This window comes from Pecten maximus, chromosome 12 (genome assembly GCF_902652985.1).
Source record: "Pecten maximus chromosome 12, xPecMax1.1, whole genome shotgun sequence".
Taxonomy (NCBI): Eukaryota; Metazoa; Mollusca; class Bivalvia; order Pectinida; family Pectinidae; genus Pecten; species Pecten maximus.
The window spans coordinates 40,025,912-40,045,171 of record NC_047026.1 but is presented as its reverse complement, the minus strand read 5'-3'; the positions used below and the strand labels follow the sequence as shown (position 1 = coordinate 40,045,171).

Genomic DNA, 19,260 nt, shown 5'->3' with positions numbered 1-19,260 from the left:
ATTACTCCTTCCTATTACAGGGTATTTTTCATTACTCCTTCCTATTACAAGGTATTTTTCATTACTCCTTCCTATTACAGGGTATTTTTCATTACTCCTCTCTATTACAGGGTATTTTTCATTACTCCTCTCTATTACAGGGTATTTTTCATTACTCCTTCCTATTACAGGGTATTTTTCATTACTCCTTCCTATTACAGGGTATTTTTCATTACTCCTTCCTATTACAGGGTATTTTTCATTACTCCTTCCTATTACAGGGTATTTTTCATTACTCCTTCCTATTAAAGGGTATTTTTCATTACTCCTTCCTATTACAAGGTATTTTTCATTACTCCTTCCTATTACAGGGTATTTTTCATTACTCCTTCCTATTACAGGGTATTTTTCATTACTCCTTCCTATTACAGGGTATTTTTCATTACTCCTTCCTATTACAGGGTATTTTTCATTACTCCTTCCTATTACAGGGTATTTTTCATTACTCCTTCCTATTACAGGGTATTTTTCATTACTCCTTCCTATTACAGGGTATTTTTCATTACTCCTTCCTATTACAGGGTATTTTTCATTACTCCTTCCTATTACAGGGTATTTTTCATTACTCCTTCCTATTACAGGGTATTTTTCATTACTCCTTCCTATTACAGGGTATTTTTCATTACTCCTTCCTATTACAGGGTATTTTTCATTACTCCTTCCTATTACACAGTATTTTTCATTACTCCTTCCTATTACAGGGTATTTTTCATTACTCCTTCCTGTTATAGGATATTTTTCATTACTCCTTCCTATTACAGGGTATTTTTCATTACTCCTTCCTATCACAGGGTATTTTTCATTACTCCTTCCTATTATAGGGTATTTTTCATTACTCCTTCCTATTACAGGGTATTTTTCATTACTCCTTCCTATTACAGGGTATTTTTCATTACTCCTTCCTATTACAGGATATTTTTCATTACTCCTTCCTATTACAGGGTATTTTTCATTACTCCTTCCTATTACAGGATATTTTCCATTACTCCTTCCTATTACAGGGTATTTTTCATTACTCCTTCCTATTACAGGGTATTTTTCATTACTCCTTCCTATTACAGGATATTTTTCATTACTCCTTCCTATTACAGGATATTTTTCATTACTCCTTCCTATTACAGGGTATTTTTCATTACTCCTTCCTATTACAGGGTATTTTTCATTACTCCTTCCTATTACAGGGTATTTTTCATTACTCCTCTCCTATTACACTTATTCAAGTACTGGTCACTTACCCTGTAGTTGTGTCCAGCTTGTGAGGGACTGACTTATATCACAGACTTCATTTTCATTGTTCTCATTGACCGTCCCGTCCTCGTAACAGACTGTATTAATTCTACATACGTCCGCCTGTAAGGTTGATAAAGTATAAAGATGCTCTTTAAACTTACATTAAATAGAATATTTAGAGAGTATCCATTTAGAAATACATGTAGAAATCAAACTTCATGTTCTGATGACATCATACAGATATTAGAAAGTTTTCAGAAAAAAACCTTGGTTTCAACAACAACTCGGGCAATCATACACTTCGGTCTTACAGGACTTTGTTGAAATTTACATACCATTCACCTTAACTGAATATCAGTACAGCTTAATTACATGGAAATGCACTCGTACAAACCACTGTGTGGTTTATTCAGAGTGCACTTCGGTTTTTTGTCTATCCATAAAAAGATAATTTTCTTATCTTGTGCAATCCTTAAATAAACATGAGAATGAGGAGAAAACACAAAATCTCCCTTTTTAATGCAAATGCTGCTTTTGATACATGTACGTGTATTGTTTACATAACAATAAGATATTTTATCATGTATTCATAAAATTTCTGTAATTTATTAAATTCAAAATAACAAAATGATGGCTTGAGACCCAAATTGTAAAATTCTTCTAAGTTGGTTATTAATTTTCAGCAAGACCTAACCTGTTTGAGCTTACTTCTCTCAGTAAGACCTACCCAGTTTGAGCTTACTTCTCCTCAGTAAGACCTACCCAGTTTGAGCTTACTTATCTCAGTAAGACCTACCCAGTTTGAGCTTACTTCTCTCAGTAAGACCTACCCAGTTTGAGCTTACTTCTCCTCAATAAGACCTACCCAGTTTGAGCTTACTTATCTCAGTAAGACCTACCCAGTTTGAGCTTACTTCTCCTCAGTAAGACCTACCCTGTTTGAGCTTACTTCTCTCAGTAAGACCTACCCTGTTTGAGCTTACTTCTCCTCAGTAAGACCTACCCAGTTTGAGCGTACTTCTCTCAGTAAGACCTACCCAGTTTGAGCTTACTTCTCCTCAGTAAGACCTACCCAGTTTGAGCTTACTTCTCCTCAGTAAGACCTACCCAGTTTGAGCTTACTTCTCCTCAGTAAGACCTACCCAGTTTGAGCTAACTTCTCCTCAGTAAGACCTACCCAGTTTGAGCTTACTTCTCTCAGTAAGACCCTACCCAGTTTGAGCTTACTTCTCCTCAGTAAGACCTACCCAGTTTGAGCTTACTTCTCCTCAGTAAGACCTACCCAGTTTGAGCTTACCTCTCCTCAGTAAGACCTACCCAGTTTGAGCTTACTTCTCTCAGTAAGACCCTACCCAGTTTGAGCTTACTTCTCCTCAGTAAGACCTACCCAGTTTGAGCTTACTTCTCCTCAGTAAGACCTACCCAGTTTGAGCTTGAGCTTACTTCTCTCAGTAAGACCTACCCAGTTTGAGCTTATTTCTCTCAGTAAGACCTACCCAGTTTGAGCTTACTTCTCTCAGTAAGACCTACCCAGTTTGAGCTTACTTCTCCTCAATAAGACCTACCCAGTTTGAGCTTACTTATCTCAGTAAGACCTACCCAGTTTGAGCTTACTTCTCCTCAGTAAGACCTACCCTGTTTGAGCTTACTTCTCTAAGTAAGACCTACCCTGTTTGAGCTTACTTCTCCTCAGTAAGACCTACCCAGTTTGAGCGTACTTCTCTCAGTAAGACCTACCCAGTTTGAGCTTACTTCTCCTCAGTAAGACCTACCCAGTTTGAGCTTACTTCTCCTCAGTAAGACCTACCCAGTTTGAGCTTACTTCTCCTCAGTAAGACCTACCCAGTTTGAGCTTACTTCTCTCAGTAAGACCCTACCCAGTTTGAGCTTACTTCTCCTCAGTAAGACCTACCCAGTTTGAGCTTACTTCTCCTCAGTAAGACCTACCCAGTTTGAGCTTACCTCTCCTCAGTAAGACCTACCCAGTTTGAGCTTACTTCTCTCAGTAAGACCCTACCCAGTTTGAGCTTACTTCTCCTCAGTAAGACCTACCCCGTTTGAGCTTGAGCTTACTTCTCTCAGTAAGACCTACCCAGTTTGAGCTTACTTCTCTCAGTAAGATCCTACCCAGTTTGAGCTTATTTCTCTCAGTAAGACCTACCCAGTTTGAGCTTACTTCTCTCAGTAAGACCTACCCAGTTTGAGCTTACTTCTCCTCAATAAGACCTACCCAGTTTGAGCTTACTTATCTCAGTAAGACCTACCCAGTTTGAGCTTACTTCTCCTCAGTAAGACCTACCCTGTTTGAGCTTACTTCTCTCAGTAAGACCTACCCTGTTTGAGCTTACTTCTCCTCAGTAAGACCTACCCAGTTTGAGCCTACTTCTCTCAGTAAGACCTACCCAGTTTGAGCTTACTTCTCCTCAGTAAGACCTACCCAGTTTGAGCTTACTTCTCCTCAGTAAGACCTACCCAGTTTGAGCTTACTTCTCCTCAGTAAGACCTACCCAGTTTGAGCTTACCTCTCCTCAGTAAGACCTACCCAGTTTGAGCTTACTTCTCCTCAGTAAGACCTACCCAGTTTGAGCTTACTTCTCCTCAGTAAGACCTACCCAGTTTGAGCTTACCTCTCCTCAGTAAGACCTACCCAGTTTGAGCTTACTTCTCTCAGTAAGACCTACCCAGTTTGAGCTTACTTCTCTCAGTAAGACCTACCCAGTTTGAGCTTACTTCTCCTCAATAAGACCTACCCAGTTTGAGCTTACTTATCTCAGTAAGACCTACCCAGTTTGAGCTTACTTCTCCTCAGTAAGACCTACCCAGTTTGAGCTTACTTCTCTCAGTAAGACCTACCCAGTTTGAGCTTACTTCTCTCAGTAAGATCCTGCCCAGTTTTAGCTTACTTCTCTCAGTAAGACCCTACCCAGTTTGAGCTTACTTCTCCTCAGTAAGACCTACCCAGTTTGAGCTTACTTCTCTCAGTAAGACCTACCCAGTTTGAGCTTACTTCTCCTCAGTAAGACCTACCCTGTTTGAGCTTACTTCTCTCAGTAAGACCTACCCTGTTTGAGCTTACTTCTCCTCAGTAAGACTTACCCAGTTTGAGCTTACTTCTCTCAGTAAGACCTACCCAGTTTGAGCTTACTTCTCCTCAGTAAGACTTACCCTGTTTGTGCAGTAACCTGAAGAGTTACAATAGGTACAGAGTGAGTTGTAGACCACATAGTCCAGACCGTTACTGAACGTCAGTCCATCATTTGTACACTTCACGACGGCCTCAAATACCTCCACACTTGTTGGCAAAGTACATGATATGTCATCATAAGTCTGGAAGGTTGCATATTCCAGGGCTGTCGGCTGTCACAAACATATAAAGTCACACGTCATTACTTCAATGTTTTTCAGTGAATATTTAATTTCAATTCCAAATACACGGGTTAAGTGTCATTTTTTTTGCTAAAAACAACTTAGCAAAGTGAGCTATTAGTTTTAGTAACTATGTTGTTACATAGTAATGGTACAATGATATACACAGTTATGAAATGTAGAAACTGTTTGTAGCATTGACGAAAAAAAAAATTCTATAAAGTATTCATCATCATCATCATCATCTTACCTTGTCAGTGATTTCAAAGCTACAGGACAGATTGGTGAGCGGGGAGAATCCCAGTCCGTAGATTATGATCTTATCACATGTAGTTGTGTGGCGATCACATGTCTGACCACGGAAAATGTCCACTAGGACTGGAGGGTCAGCCAGGACGATGGAACAATCATCTCCCCCAAAGCCAGGAGAACAGGAACACACCCCTGGAAGTCAAGGTCATTGTTAAAGTAAACAAATACCATCTATATGTAGGTCAAGGTCATTGTTAAAGTAAACAAATACCATCAATATGTAAGTCAAGGTCATTGTTAAAGTAATCAAATACCATCTATATGTAAGTCAAGGTCATTATTAAAGTACACAAATACAATCTTTATGGAGGTCAAGGTCATTGTTAGAGTAAATGAATAACATCCATATGTAGTTCGTGGTCATTGCTAAAGTAAACAAATAACATCCATATGTACCGGGGGTAGGTCAAGGTCAGTGGTACAACTATTTATACACCACATTAAATTTTAGGAATGTTACCTTCGCTACAGTTGCCATGGTTACTACACTCGTTTGGACAAATAAGCTCAATGATGTCAGGCAAAACTGGTAAACCAGAGTCATCCACAATCCAAAGTGTGATATTGGTCTCCATAGCGATGACACACTGCTCAGTGATGTCTGACAGTGCTGTATCCAACCACTCATCAAACGTGTCGGTTATCTGAATGGAATACAGTGTGAGAATGCTGAGAACTTGCTGGTTAATGTAGTACAACCAAATGACTTTCCATATACTCTATTAATCCTACACCTTGGTGTCAATTTACTCACCCTACAGAATAATCATCCTTATTGATAATTTCTTCTCAACAAAACTAATTGCGACAGAGATAAAAAATCTCTCATTTTAAAAACATTTTTCCATCATTGGCAGTTTTCCCCTATGTGTCTCTAAATTACAAACACTTAGATACGAATGAAACGTTGGGGTAATTTTTGCGATCAATCCACCTTCGTTTCAAAAGGACTCTGTGTAATAAGCGCAAATAACCCCCTCGCGTAAATTTCCACATTTACACTATGTTACTTCTTCACATTTGTTTTGCCAAAGCTTCTGCATAAACCATAAGGATGTCGACGGAGTAAACACATTGAATTCTTCCACAGTTCCCCGACTTATCTCCAGTTTCAGATGCCTGAGATTTCTCGGTCAACCCCTAGGGTATAACATACTGCACACGTCAACCTTCTGAACCGAAAGTACTTAATCTGGAACTTATTTTGAGTGCTCTCACTATAGTTCCCGTGTTGTTATTTGATTTTAAGCATGCTTAAGAGACACATAGTTTTATGAAATGACAAGATGTACTGTTGTTAACATCAGAATATTATCACTGATACCTTACTTTAGTGTCTGTTTGAATAAATATTGTGAATTATTTCTAGACTTATGATTTCTTGTGAAATGATATTGGTTTGCAAAAATTTTTTTTTTGTGAAAAACAATTACCCCCCCCCCCCCAAAGCCAAAGAGATTCTGTTAGTCAGTCCCCTCCAATAATTGTAACCAAGAATATTACTATATATTAATCAACAAATGTAGAAAGTAGAAGTAAAGAGACATTCAGATAATCAGTAAAAAGCACATCCACGACATGATGGTATAGACTGGTATTCATCCGAATTCATTTTCAGTAAGATCCTTACTCTGACATCCGTTACACAGGCATCAATAGTGGCCGAAAAATCCACGCCCGGAACAGATACACACGCTGCCCCAGACACTGAGCCGGATATGTAGGTTGTACAGTTGCCAAGCGCCATCTCATATGTTATACCGCTAGGAGTGGGGAAAACGGCTTCCTGAAATTGTCAAGTTAAATACTTTAACATGTGTCACCATTCACAGCCAAGATTCTACAGGTTTGGAAACCAAAAACTGCTCAGAAACTGAAGATATCAAAGATCTCGAAAAAAACTGAGTAACTGTCATGTATTTATACGTATATTGTAACAAACGACAAGAAATTACAAGTGAACATACAGACAGACTTTGATATTAGCTTATATAAAACATCTTTATATTTGGATATGTTTAACAACTACCCCTTCGTTTTGTATTTTCCATTATGGATTAAACATTCAAATGTTTGGGATGGGCTTATTCCCGTATATGCAGAGAGAATGTGAAAAATTGCCGGTAAAATATGATAACACTAAAAGTCAATCCAGTTCTATTGCTATTTATGACAACCTACGTATGAGTTTCAAGGATAAAATTGCAAAAGCCACCTTTAAAAAAGAAGGAAAATTTAAGTCCTTCAAATAAATAAATCTGTTTTACTTAAACCTGCTGTAAACTGCCGAAATCTAAAACATGGATATAAAAACCTTTCCAGTTTATTTTTTCAGAATTTCTCATTGGTACCGGAGGACCAATTTTATACAGGGAAACATCAGCCACAAGTTTGAAGGTCTGAGTGACTTACCGGGGAGATGTAGGTAAGGTCAACCTCAAAGATTATCTGTATCACGCTGGAGATACATTTCAGGGTCGGCAGACTTTCCACTACCAGTTCCGCAGTGATATCTTTTACTGAAACATTTAACAATCACATTGAGATTTATTCCAGGGTCACCAGACTTTCCACTACCAGTTCTACAGTGATATCTTTTACTGAAACATTTAACAATCACATTGAGATTTATTCCAGGGTAGGCAGACTTTCCACTATCAGTTCTACAGTGATATCTTTTACTGAAACATTTAACAATCACATTGAGATTTATTCCAGGGTAGGCAGACTTTCCACTATCAGTTCTACAGTGATATCTTTTACTGAAACATTTAACAATCACATTGAGATTTATTCCAGTGTCACCAGACTTTCCACTACCAGTTCTACAGTGATATTTTTCACTGAAATAGAAAACCAATACGTTCGAACTAAAATATTTGTTTTACTGATAATGTTAATGATAATGCTGATTGTAAACTAAATTAGAGTACCATTCAATTAATACAGCCCTCTACTCTCACACAAAATGACTAGTCTTAACACTCAACAGATCTAGAGAAGATTTCTCTGGCACAGCAGTATATTTCTGTACCAGTAAGGCACACACATTCAGGTCAACAGTTTGGTTTGCTTTTTTTGTGATAAACATCCTATCAACAGCTTTGGTCATTACAGGACAGACTCCCTTGCATGAGTTTTGGGAGGCTCAAGTATTTTATTGTTTGTCTCCTTGTGATAACACAAAACTGATGTTGACTGTTGACTTTATAGTTCTATCTCACTGAAGCATGCTGCTGATGACGTCGAGCAGGATACCCCATATAACTGATGTTCTGACGATGTTCTATCGATGTCCTGATGATGTACTGTTATACCGATATTCTGACGACGTCCTGACGATGTTCTTTCGATTGGATGTTTTTTTGATGTCCTGACTACCATTTGTTGCACTATGATACTGCTGAACTGCTGTACAAGTGTCAATCCCCGATTATCATTAAAGTTATGTTTCAGTATAACTCTGGGAAGCCAAATAGACTAGGCGTGACAGGCCCTCTATTAGCCCATTGTCAATATTATGTTATTTGCTACAGTGTCAAGATGAAAGCATCCATCAGTGGCCCAATATTCGTGAATACTGTCTTTATATTAGATTAGCTATTGTGAGGGCATAAAACCCCTACCAAACAAACAAAAAATTATGAAATAAATTACACAATGCATTAGTTAAAAGCAAAGACATGTACCTCGTTTGTTTTTCCTGTTGCGGACGATTCCACAGTTGACAACATCATTGCCGACGCCACAAAGTGGCTCCTCGTCATAGAAACAATCACAGGAGTAACCGCCGCTACTAATTAAAGAACTCTGTTCCTCCAAGGTTGTCTCTCCACAGTACCCATTGTAAAGTGTGTCTTTCTCATCAACCCTGGCACATAAAATATCAGGAAAATCATACAATTGATTCAGATTGTATGTATTGAAAAAGAAAATAAATTTAACAAATGAAGTATATAAATATCTCTAAATTGGAATGTCTTCACCTACAAAGATCTTGTGATCCTACCCTTGAACTACGATGATCTTGTGATCCCACCCTTGACCTACGATGACCTTGTGATACCACCCTTGACCTATGATGATCTTGTGATCCCACCCTTGGCTTTCGATGATCTTGTGATCCTAACATTGACCTACAATGATCTTGTGATCCTACCCTTGACCTACAATGATCTTGTGATCCTACCCTTGACCTACAATGATCTTGTGATCCTACCCTTGACATACGATGATCTTGTGATCCCACCCTTGACCTACAATGACCTTGTGATCCCAGCCTTGACCTACAATGATCTTGTGATCCTACCCTTGACATACGATGATCTTGTGATCCTACCCTTAAGTCAGGGCTTTTGCTGAAATTACAATAAGAGCATTGCCAATGGAAAATTAAATGCCGGCCTTATGCCAAAGTGATGTAGTGGGGATTATAAGTCAAATATAATGACACATACCTCCATGTAATGGAAAATTCATCAGGTTTTTTGCTGTATTTAAAAACAGTTCCATTTCGGGACATCAAATCGTTATCAGGTTCGCCATCAAAATTCCCACACAGACCTGAAAGAGACGTAAAATAATGAAGAAATGTAAAAGTTTGTTGTTACATGGTGTTTAAAGAAAGAAGAATTCAGTATTTTAAATACAATATTGTATCTTTGCCTCTTATGATCAGCAATCTGAAAATATAATCATTTCAGTTTTTTTGAAGGAGAAAATGTGTGAGTTCCTACCAACAACTGCAAAAAAAAACCCACCTTTTTTTTGTGCATTGGGAGACAGATTTCAAATCTTACATTTGTTAATTTACAGGTAATGTAGTTTATGGACATCTATACATAGTAAGATACTTTGGTGGCTAAGAGCTGCCCAAAAACCCTAGGAAACTTACATAATCAGAGCAAAGGCTACAATAATGAACAATTGCTTAAGTGACAAGAAAAATAAAGCTTACCTTCCACATTTTCCACGTCACCAGGAGCGGCCTTCATCCAGACATTCAGGTATTTGCCCTTCTTCACTATAGTTATATAGGCACCATTGGGAAGGTAAATCTGTCGGTGACAGAGACATGATAGTTATATAGGCACCATTGGGAAGGTAAATCTGTCGGTGACAGAGACATGGTAGTTATATATGCACCATTGGGAAGGTAAATCTGTCGGTGACATGATACTTATGTTACATTCATATAAATTGTTTATCATCATTATCAAATTTCTCATCAAAATCTTTTACGGGGAGCCAGACTTTATCATTGAACCAATTTGAGGCAGCCTAAGTCTTTGTCACTGAATCCTTTTTTAGGGCAGCTAGACTTTGTCACTGAACCCTTTTTAGGGCAGATTGACTTTGTCACTGAACCCTTTTTAGGGCAGCTAGACTTTGTCACTGAACCCTTTTTCGGGCAGTTAGACTTTGTCACTGAACCCTTTTTAGGGCAGTTAGACTTTGTCACTGAACCCTTTTTAGGGCAGCTAGACTTTGTCACTGAACCCTTTTTAGGGCAGACAGACTTTGTCACTGAACCCTTTTTAGGGCAGTTAGACTTTGTCACTGAACCCTTTTTAGGGCAGCTAGACTTTGTCACTGAACCCTTTTTAGGGCAGACAGACTTTGTTACTAAACCCTTTTTAGGGCAGCTAGACTTTGTTACTGAACCCTCTATAGGGCAGCTAGACTTTGTCACTGAACCCTTTTTAGGGCATCTAGACTTTGTCACTGTTGCGGAATAGTTTCTACAGACATGCAATGAAACAGACCTATATGGATGAGGTAACCAGTTAGATCCCACATGAATATCCACGTCAAAATTAAGACAATTACACATGATCCGACTGAACTATAGACCACTGAAACTTGGACCTAAACTTTAACCGGATGGACAGACAGATGGACGGACAGTTTTAGCATAACACGCCCATTAAATTATAATCTTTTGCAAAACCTAATTAGATGGATTTGTAGATCCCAGAGAAACAATATGAATACTACTTACAATATAGGTAGCTCCACTATTCTTCTGGAAGACATATGTCCCTGGGGTTAAATCTCCATTCAGATACATCTTCTTCAGCAGTGGTTGAACACGGTCAGTCTTTTTACGGCCGCAGATATCAAACACAATTACATCATCACCCGATTTTACAGCTACAGCACAGTTACAGGAGGCCTTCCCGTTACAGCTCCGATAGAACGTGTGTACCTGAAAAGGTTTATAGGTAAATTAAAGTACCGGTAACCAATAGAAGGTGTGTACCTGAAAAGGTTTATAGGTAAATCAATGTACCCGTAACCAATAGAACGTGTGTACCTGAAAAGGTTTATAGGTAAATTAAAGTACGATAACCAATAGAAGGTGTGTACCTGAAAAGGTTTATAGGTAAATCAATGTACCGGTAACCAATAGAACGTGTGTACCTGAAAAGGTTTATAGGTAAATTAAAGTACGGTAACCAATAGAAGGTGTGTACCTGAAAAGGTTTATAGGTAAATCAATGTACCGGTAACAAATAGAAGGTGTGTACCTGAAAAGGTTTATAGGTAAATTAAAGTATCAGTAACAAATAGAAGGTGTGTACCTGAAAAGGTTTATAGGTAAATTAAAGTACCTGTAACAAATAGAAGGTGTGTACCTGAAAAGGTTTATAGGTAAATTAAAGTACCGGTAACCAATAGAAGGTGTGTACCTGAAAAGGTTTATAGGTAAATTAAAGTACGGTAACCAATAGAAGGTGTGTACCTGAAAAGGTTTATAGGTAAATCAATGTACCGGTAACAAATAGAAGGTGTGTACCTGAAAAGGTTTATAGGTAAATTAAAGTACCGGTAACCAATAGAACGTGTGTACCTGAAAAGGTTTATAGGTAAATTAAAGTATCAGTAACCAGATAAAACTGACAAAGGGATTCTATCAACATGTAAATTATGTCATCACAGAATCTGTAATTGTTCAAGAGATCATCACTGTAAAAGGGTACAAGTTGGAAACAATAAGGAAGGAAGGAAGGAAGGAAGGAAGGAAGGAAGGAAGGAAGGAAGGAAGGAAGGAATATGTCTCTTACTGCATAGTTACTGAGCTTGTTCCTGTATAGTACAAATTCTCCCTCATAGAAGTTGTCATATTTTCTGAAAAGAAAAAAGGTTGTAATTTATATGTGCATACTTAAGACATACAATGTACCTAAGACATACAATGAAAGAAATAAACAATGTTTAATTTGTTGAGTTGGGTAACTCAAATTTTAAGTCATATAAGATATCCACCATGTTTCAGCATTGAAATATATTTATGTTAACATCATGTAAATATCTACCTCTTACAGTCAAAGATCTCATGTACAGTAAAACTTACAGGCCATCAAATGTAGTCATGTGAGGGTCATTGATAGATTTACAAACAGCTGATTTGTCACGATCTTCCACTGTGAGTTTGATACGATTTGTGGTGTAACGGGTCAATGAGGCAGCAGTGTCCACTCGGATCTCCACCTGAATGGATTTTTTCTGGTCGCCATCATTTATTCCATCAATTTTAGCCAGGATTGGAATATTGATGTCCTTTTTCCATGTGACATTACTGGTCGCCATGGCACCACAAACGGCCATGTGACCTGTTGAATTATCTGTTGTGGTAGGGAAAACAGCCTGGGCTATGGGTGAGCCACCCGGACATCTTTTCTCATTATGAGCTCGTAATGACGTCCAAACAGTTACATTACAGTTGCCTGATCGGTCTGCAACCTTACATAACAGTCGAGGAGGAACCATGCTTCTGAAGGTTAGGTTTTTAGAGCTGCCTCCCTCAGATATAGTTACATCCTCTGTTATCGTCTACAAAAAACACAATTAATATTAACATGACTGGTAACTACCCCGTCCACCTTTACTGATATTCATGTAAATAATCTACAAAAAACACAATTAATATTAACATGACTGGTAACTACCCCGTCCACCTTTACTGATATTCATGTAAATAATCTACAAAAAACACAGTTAATATTAACATGACTGGTAACTACCCCTCCACCTTCACTGATATTCATGTAAATAATCTACAAAAAACACCATTAATATTAACATGACTGGTAACTACCCCTCCATCTTTACTGATATTCATGTAAATAATCTACAAAAAACACTATTAATATTAACATGACTGGTAACTACCCCGTCCACCTTTACTGATATTCATGTAAATAATCTACAAAAAACACCATTAATATTAACATGACTGGTAACTACCCCGTCCACCTTCACTGATATTCATGTAAATAATCTACAAAAAACACCATTAATATTAACATGACTGGTAACTACCCCTCCATCTTTACTGATATTCATGTAAATAATCTACAAAAAACACAATTAATATTAACATGACTGGTAACTACCCCTCCACCTTTACTGATATTCATGTAAATAATCTACAAAAAACACAATTAATATTAACATGACTGGTAACTACCCCTCCATCTTTACTAAAATTCATGTAAATAATCTACAAAATGCTATTGATTGCTTTGTAATAAGCCTGCCTGCTCCTTTCAGTTTAAATTTATTTGTGTTGGCCCCTGGGCATTTTACAGTATAAATACTGTAAATACTGTACTATAGAGAAAATACAGTCCTACAATAGTATCACATATTATACCACATGTATTACAAATGTTATAGAGTATTACACATTACGGTCCTACAACTGTATCACATCCTATAACACATGTATTACGTTATAGACAATATTACACATACAACCTGTATACCTCACCTCAATGACATTGTAGATAACATTACTGGCACTTGCTGTTCCTTTTGTGATTTTACAGTTGTGTGAAAAACAGGCAGACACTTTACAGTAGAGCTGCAACAAACAAATCATTATAACTATATCTTAAAGAATAATTAGAAAATCAAATTTTGACAAGTGGCTTTTAAATCAACTGATTACTATGTCTGTGACCTTGACAAGTCCTTGAAATTAACTGATACTCGAAAAGTTCAGAATCTGATATAAATATAGTATTTAACCCTGGTTTAACTGTGTGCACCACTGAAGCTCTCTACACTTAACTGTAATCATTTAAAGCAGACAAATTATCTGTGACCTTGACCTCTATATGTGACCTTGATCTCTCTTTCATATCCTCTAGGCATCTCTCCTTAATTTATCTCTACAATCGTTACTTACATGTAGCATTAATCCCCTGTTTTGGTTCCTGTTATAGACAATATAATGTCCACTACTTTACATTAAAATAACATGAACTGCCCTTTATCAGACTTCTACTACTCCAGACATTTAGACAAGGACTTTGATAAAGACAAAGTGAGCAAATGAAAGATGTATTGATAGCAGCAACACTTTCAATTTTAAACAAGTTGATTTGATTCTATCCAAATAGTGTGTGGTTAAAGTGCAAAACTTTCTGAAGGAATTAATACAAGAGGCCCATGGGGCCTGTATCGCTCACCTGGTTGGATTTGACCAAATGTCAAAATAATGTTCATGTTCAATTTGTTAATACATTATACAAAAATGTACTCTCTGAAAGACCATATGGATTATTTTTTACAACATAATGGTGTTTAAAGAAACTAAGTCCCTTAGGATGGGGAAAACCCTTTGGCCTATGTTTACATAAGAATTGTGTTTATCCCTTAATGCCCAGCGTTACTATACATAGTTATGGGATTGAGGGTCACAGTAGCCATTTATGCAAAATCTGTTCCCCCATCACCACGGATGTTTCTGACCAAATTGGGTTCAAATCCATTTAAAACTCAAATCTCTATTTCCCCTATTTGGCCCCTCCCTTCAGGCCCCTTGGTGGTCAGAGTCAATATTTATATAAACTCTCTTTCCCCCTTCCCCTAAGAATATTCCAGACCAAATTTGGTTCAAATCCATTAATAACTTTATGAATAATAGCGATTTAAAGGATAAACCCCTATAGTCAAATATGTTTATGTTAACATCATGTAAATATCTGTCTCTTACAGTCAAATATGTTTATGTTAACATGTAAATATCTACCTCTTACAGTCAAATATGTTTATGTTAACATGTAAATATCTGTCTCTTACAGTCAAATATGTTTACGTTAACATGTAAATATCTGTCTCTTACAGTCAAATATGTTTATGTTAACATGTAAATATCTACCTCTTACAGTCAAATATATTTATGTTAACATGTAAATATCTGTCTCTTACAGTCAAATATGTTTACGTTAACATGTAAATATCTGTCTCTTACAGTCAAATATGTTTATGTTAACATGTAAATATCTACCTCTTACAGTCAAATATGTTTATGTTAACATGTAAATATCTACCTCTTACAGTCAAATATGTTTATGTTAACATGTAAATATCTACCTCTTACAGTCAAATATGTTTATGTTAACATCATGTAAATATCTGTCTCTTACAGTCAAATATGTTTATGTTAACATGTAAATATCTACCTCTTACAGTCAAATATGTTTATGTTAACATGTAAATATCTACCTCTTACAGTCAAATATGTTTATGTTAACATCATGTAAATATCTACCTCTTACAGTCAAATATGTTTATGTTAACATTATGTAAATATCTACCTCTTACAGTCAAATATGTTTATGTTAACATCATGTAAATATCTGTCTCTTACAGTCAAATATGTTTATGTTAACATGTAAATATCTGTCTCTTACAGTCAAATATGTTTATGTTAACATGTAAATATCTACCTCTTACAGTCAAATATGTTTATGTTAACATCATGTAAATATCTGTCTCTTACAGTCAAATATGTTTATGTTAACATGTAAATATCTACCTCTTACAGTCAAATATGTTTATGTTAACATGTAAATATCTACCTCTTACAGTCAAATATGTTTATGTTAACATCATGTAAATATCTGTCTCTTACAGTCAAATATGTTTATATTAACATGTAAATATCTGTCTCTTACAGTCAAATATGTTTATGTTAACATGTAAATATCTGTCTCTTACAGTCAAATATGTTTATGTTAACATGTAAATATCTACCTCTTACAGTCAAATATGTTTATGTTAACATGTAAATATCTGTCTCTTACAGTCAAATATGTTTATGTTAACATGTAAATATCTACCTCTTACAGTCAAATATGTTTATGTTAACATGTAAATATCTGTCTCTTACAGTCAAATATGTTTATGTTAACATGTAAATATCTACCTCTTACAGTCAAATATATTTATGTTAACATCATGTAAATATCTGTCTCTTACAGTCAAAGATATCATGTACAGTAAAACTTACAGGCCATCAAATGTAGTCATGTGAGGGTCATTGATAGATTTACAAACAGCTGATTTGTCACGATCTTCCACTGTGAGTTTAATACGATTTGTGGTGTAACGGGTCAATGAGGCAGCAGTGTCCACTCGGATCTCCACCTGAATGGATTTTTTCTGGTCGCCATCATTTATTCCATCAATTTTAGCCAGGATTGGAATATTGATGTCCTTTTTCCATGTGACATTACTGGTCGCCATGGCACCACAAACGGCCATGTGACCTGTTGAATTATCTGTTGTGGTAGGGAAAACAGCCTGGGCTATAGGTGAGCCACCCGGACATCTTTTCTCATTATGAGCTCGTAATGACGTCCAAACAGTTACATTACAGTTGCCTGATCGGTCTGCAACCTTACATAACAGTCGAGGAGGTACCATGCTTCTGAAGGTTAGGTTTTTAGAGCTGCCTCCTTCAGATATAGTTACATCCTCTGTTATCGTCTACAAAAAACACAATTAATATTAACATGACTGGTAACTACCCCTCCATCTTTACTGATATTCATGTAAATAATCTACAAAAACACAATTAATATTAACATGACTGGTAACTACCCCTCCACCTTTACTGATATTCATGTAAATAATCTACAAAAAACACAATTAATATTAACATGACTGGTAACTACCCCTCCATCTTTACTAAAATTCATGTAAATAATCTACAAAAACACAATTAATATTAACATGACTGGTAACTACCCCTCCATCTTTACTAAAATTCATGTAAATAATCTACAAAAACACAATTAATATTAACATGACTGGTAACTACCCCTCCATCTTTACTAAAATTCATGTAAATATTTTACAAAATGCTATTGATTGCTTTGTAATAAGCCTGCCTGCTCCTTTCAGTTTAAATTTATTTGTGTTGGCCCCTGGGCATTTTACAGTATAAATACTGTAAATACAAAAATGTACTGTACTATAGAGAAAATACAGTCCTACAACTGTATCACATCCTATAACACATGTATTACGTTATAGACAATATTACACATACAACCTGTATACCTCACCTCAATGACATTGTAGATAACATTACTGTCACTTGCTGTTCCTTTTGTGATTTTACAGTTGTGTGAAAAACAGGCAGACACTTTACAGTAGAGCTGCAACAAACAAATCATTATATCTATATCTTAAAGAATAATTAGAAAATCAAATTTTGACAAGTGGCTTTTAAATCAACTGATTACTATGTCTGTGACCTTGACAAGTCCTTGAAATTAACTGATACTCGAAAAGTTCAGAATCTGATATAAATATAGTATTTAACCCTGGTTTAACTGTGAGCACCACTGAAGCTCTCTACACTTAACTGTAATCATTTAAAGCAGACAAATTATCTGTGACCTTGACCTCTATATGTGACCTTGATCTCTCTTTCATATCCTCTAGGCATCTCTCCTTAATTTATCTCTACAATCGTTACTTACATGTAGCATGAATCCCCTGTTTTGGTTCCTGTTATAGACAATATAATGTCCACTACTTTACATTAAAATAACATGAACTGCCCTTTATCAGACTTCTACTACTCCAGACATTTAGACAAGGACTTTGATAAAGACAAAGTGAGCAAATGAAAGATGTATTGATAGCAGCAACACTTTCAATTTTAAACAAGTTGATTTGATTCTATCCAAATAGTGTGTGGTTAAAGTGCAAAACTTTCTGAAGGAATTAATAAAAACAGTTGCTATTATTTAATCTCACCTTTATACTAATTCTAGATTTATTTTTGAAATGATTGATTTCCATAGCAATACAGCAGCATGAATGTAAATATATAGCAACAAGCATACAGGTATTGCTACAGTAATACATGTCACCTACTGGCCCCGCTAGCTATTCCACTGTTATAACTTAAAATGATGGTACCCTTTGGTATTAATTTGGGAAAAATGAAGAAGTATATGATAAGGCAGTAACTGATTTTAATGTAACAGTACAAGAAATTTCAATGTAAAGCATTATGGCAAAGGAATTATATAAAATGAATAGTATTGATAAATTTTTAAAACAATAGTAATGATGACCTTGACCTTGGAACCATGAAACAGAAACTCATTCAAGATATTATGGTCCTTTACAATCAAGTATCTAAACTTTGATGAAAATCCCTCAAGGAATAAAGCTGCTGGAGTGCTGACATTGAATATTCTTTTAAAAAAAAAATAGCGACCTTAACCCAACAACCTAGAAACACAAACTTGTCCGAGATATTATGATCCTTTGTAATGTTGTGAAGTTTAATCAAAATCCCTCAAGGAATGAAGTCGCTAGAACACTGTCAAACTGTGTTGTGTTAGTACATATGTATGTACACAGACGGACAGAAATGACCCCCCCCCCCCCCCCCGCCACAGGGGATTAATTATCTAAGCTTGTGACCTTGACAACTCACCCCTGTGCCATATTCAGGCTCTCCATACATATCTTCTGAGAGTGTTGCTTTGTAGTCATCTTTAGTGAGGTTCTGACTGGTCAGTTTGGAGTTACCTTGATACCACTCAACCTGATATTGGACATCTGCCCGTAACTGCTGGAAACGACAGACAAACATGGCCTTGTCCGAATCCTCCTCGATGTCGACAGTGAGAGTAGGAGCTACAGTTAAGCTAGGCAAACCTACAAATACACACCACACATACAAACCAATTCTAACACAGAAAACAGAATCTCAACTACATTGTAGTGTTTTTGGCTATGTGCCCTTCAACTTCAATTAGTAGCAAGAGAGTAGTAACAAGGCCAACTTAAATATTGTCTTGTTGTCAAACTTGAAGAAAAGAGCAATATTAACTCACAATAACTGTGGTAGAGACATGTTAAGTTTACCTCCACAATTAAATAAGTTGTTGAGCAATACCGAGTTTTAATGATAAAGTTTGAATCTGTTTTCTCACCTGTACAGAAAGATGTGTTTGAGTATTTCCATGGTTACAAAGACAAGGTATTTTT

The 19,260-nt window shown here is 36.4% G+C and overlaps 1 protein-coding gene across 1 annotated transcript in view; it reads right to left on the bottom strand.

Moving 5' to 3' along the window:
* The window catches only part of LOC117339040, a 107,468-nt gene that overhangs the window by 43,417 nt on the left and 44,791 nt on the right, over positions 1-19,260 (bottom strand). Inside the window, exons 37-53 of the mRNA XM_033900404.1 lie at positions 18,704-18,927; positions 17,313-17,405; positions 16,253-16,731; positions 14,144-14,171; positions 13,724-13,816; positions 12,305-12,783; positions 12,015-12,078; positions 10,949-11,155; positions 9,905-10,004; positions 9,405-9,510; positions 8,637-8,818; positions 7,360-7,466; positions 6,578-6,733; positions 5,408-5,591; positions 4,886-5,079; positions 4,435-4,626; positions 1,275-1,389 (exon numbers count right to left, since the gene is read on the bottom strand). Coding sequence (XP_033756295.1) covers positions 1,275-1,389; positions 4,435-4,626; positions 4,886-5,079; positions 5,408-5,591; positions 6,578-6,733; positions 7,360-7,466; positions 8,637-8,818; positions 9,405-9,510; positions 9,905-10,004; positions 10,949-11,155; positions 12,015-12,078; positions 12,305-12,783; positions 13,724-13,816; positions 14,144-14,171; positions 16,253-16,731; positions 17,313-17,405; positions 18,704-18,927 — 3,003 coding nt within the window. The remainder of the gene's footprint in view (positions 1-1,274; positions 1,390-4,434; positions 4,627-4,885; positions 5,080-5,407; positions 5,592-6,577; positions 6,734-7,359; positions 7,467-8,636; positions 8,819-9,404; positions 9,511-9,904; positions 10,005-10,948; positions 11,156-12,014; positions 12,079-12,304; positions 12,784-13,723; positions 13,817-14,143; positions 14,172-16,252; positions 16,732-17,312; positions 17,406-18,703; positions 18,928-19,260) is intronic.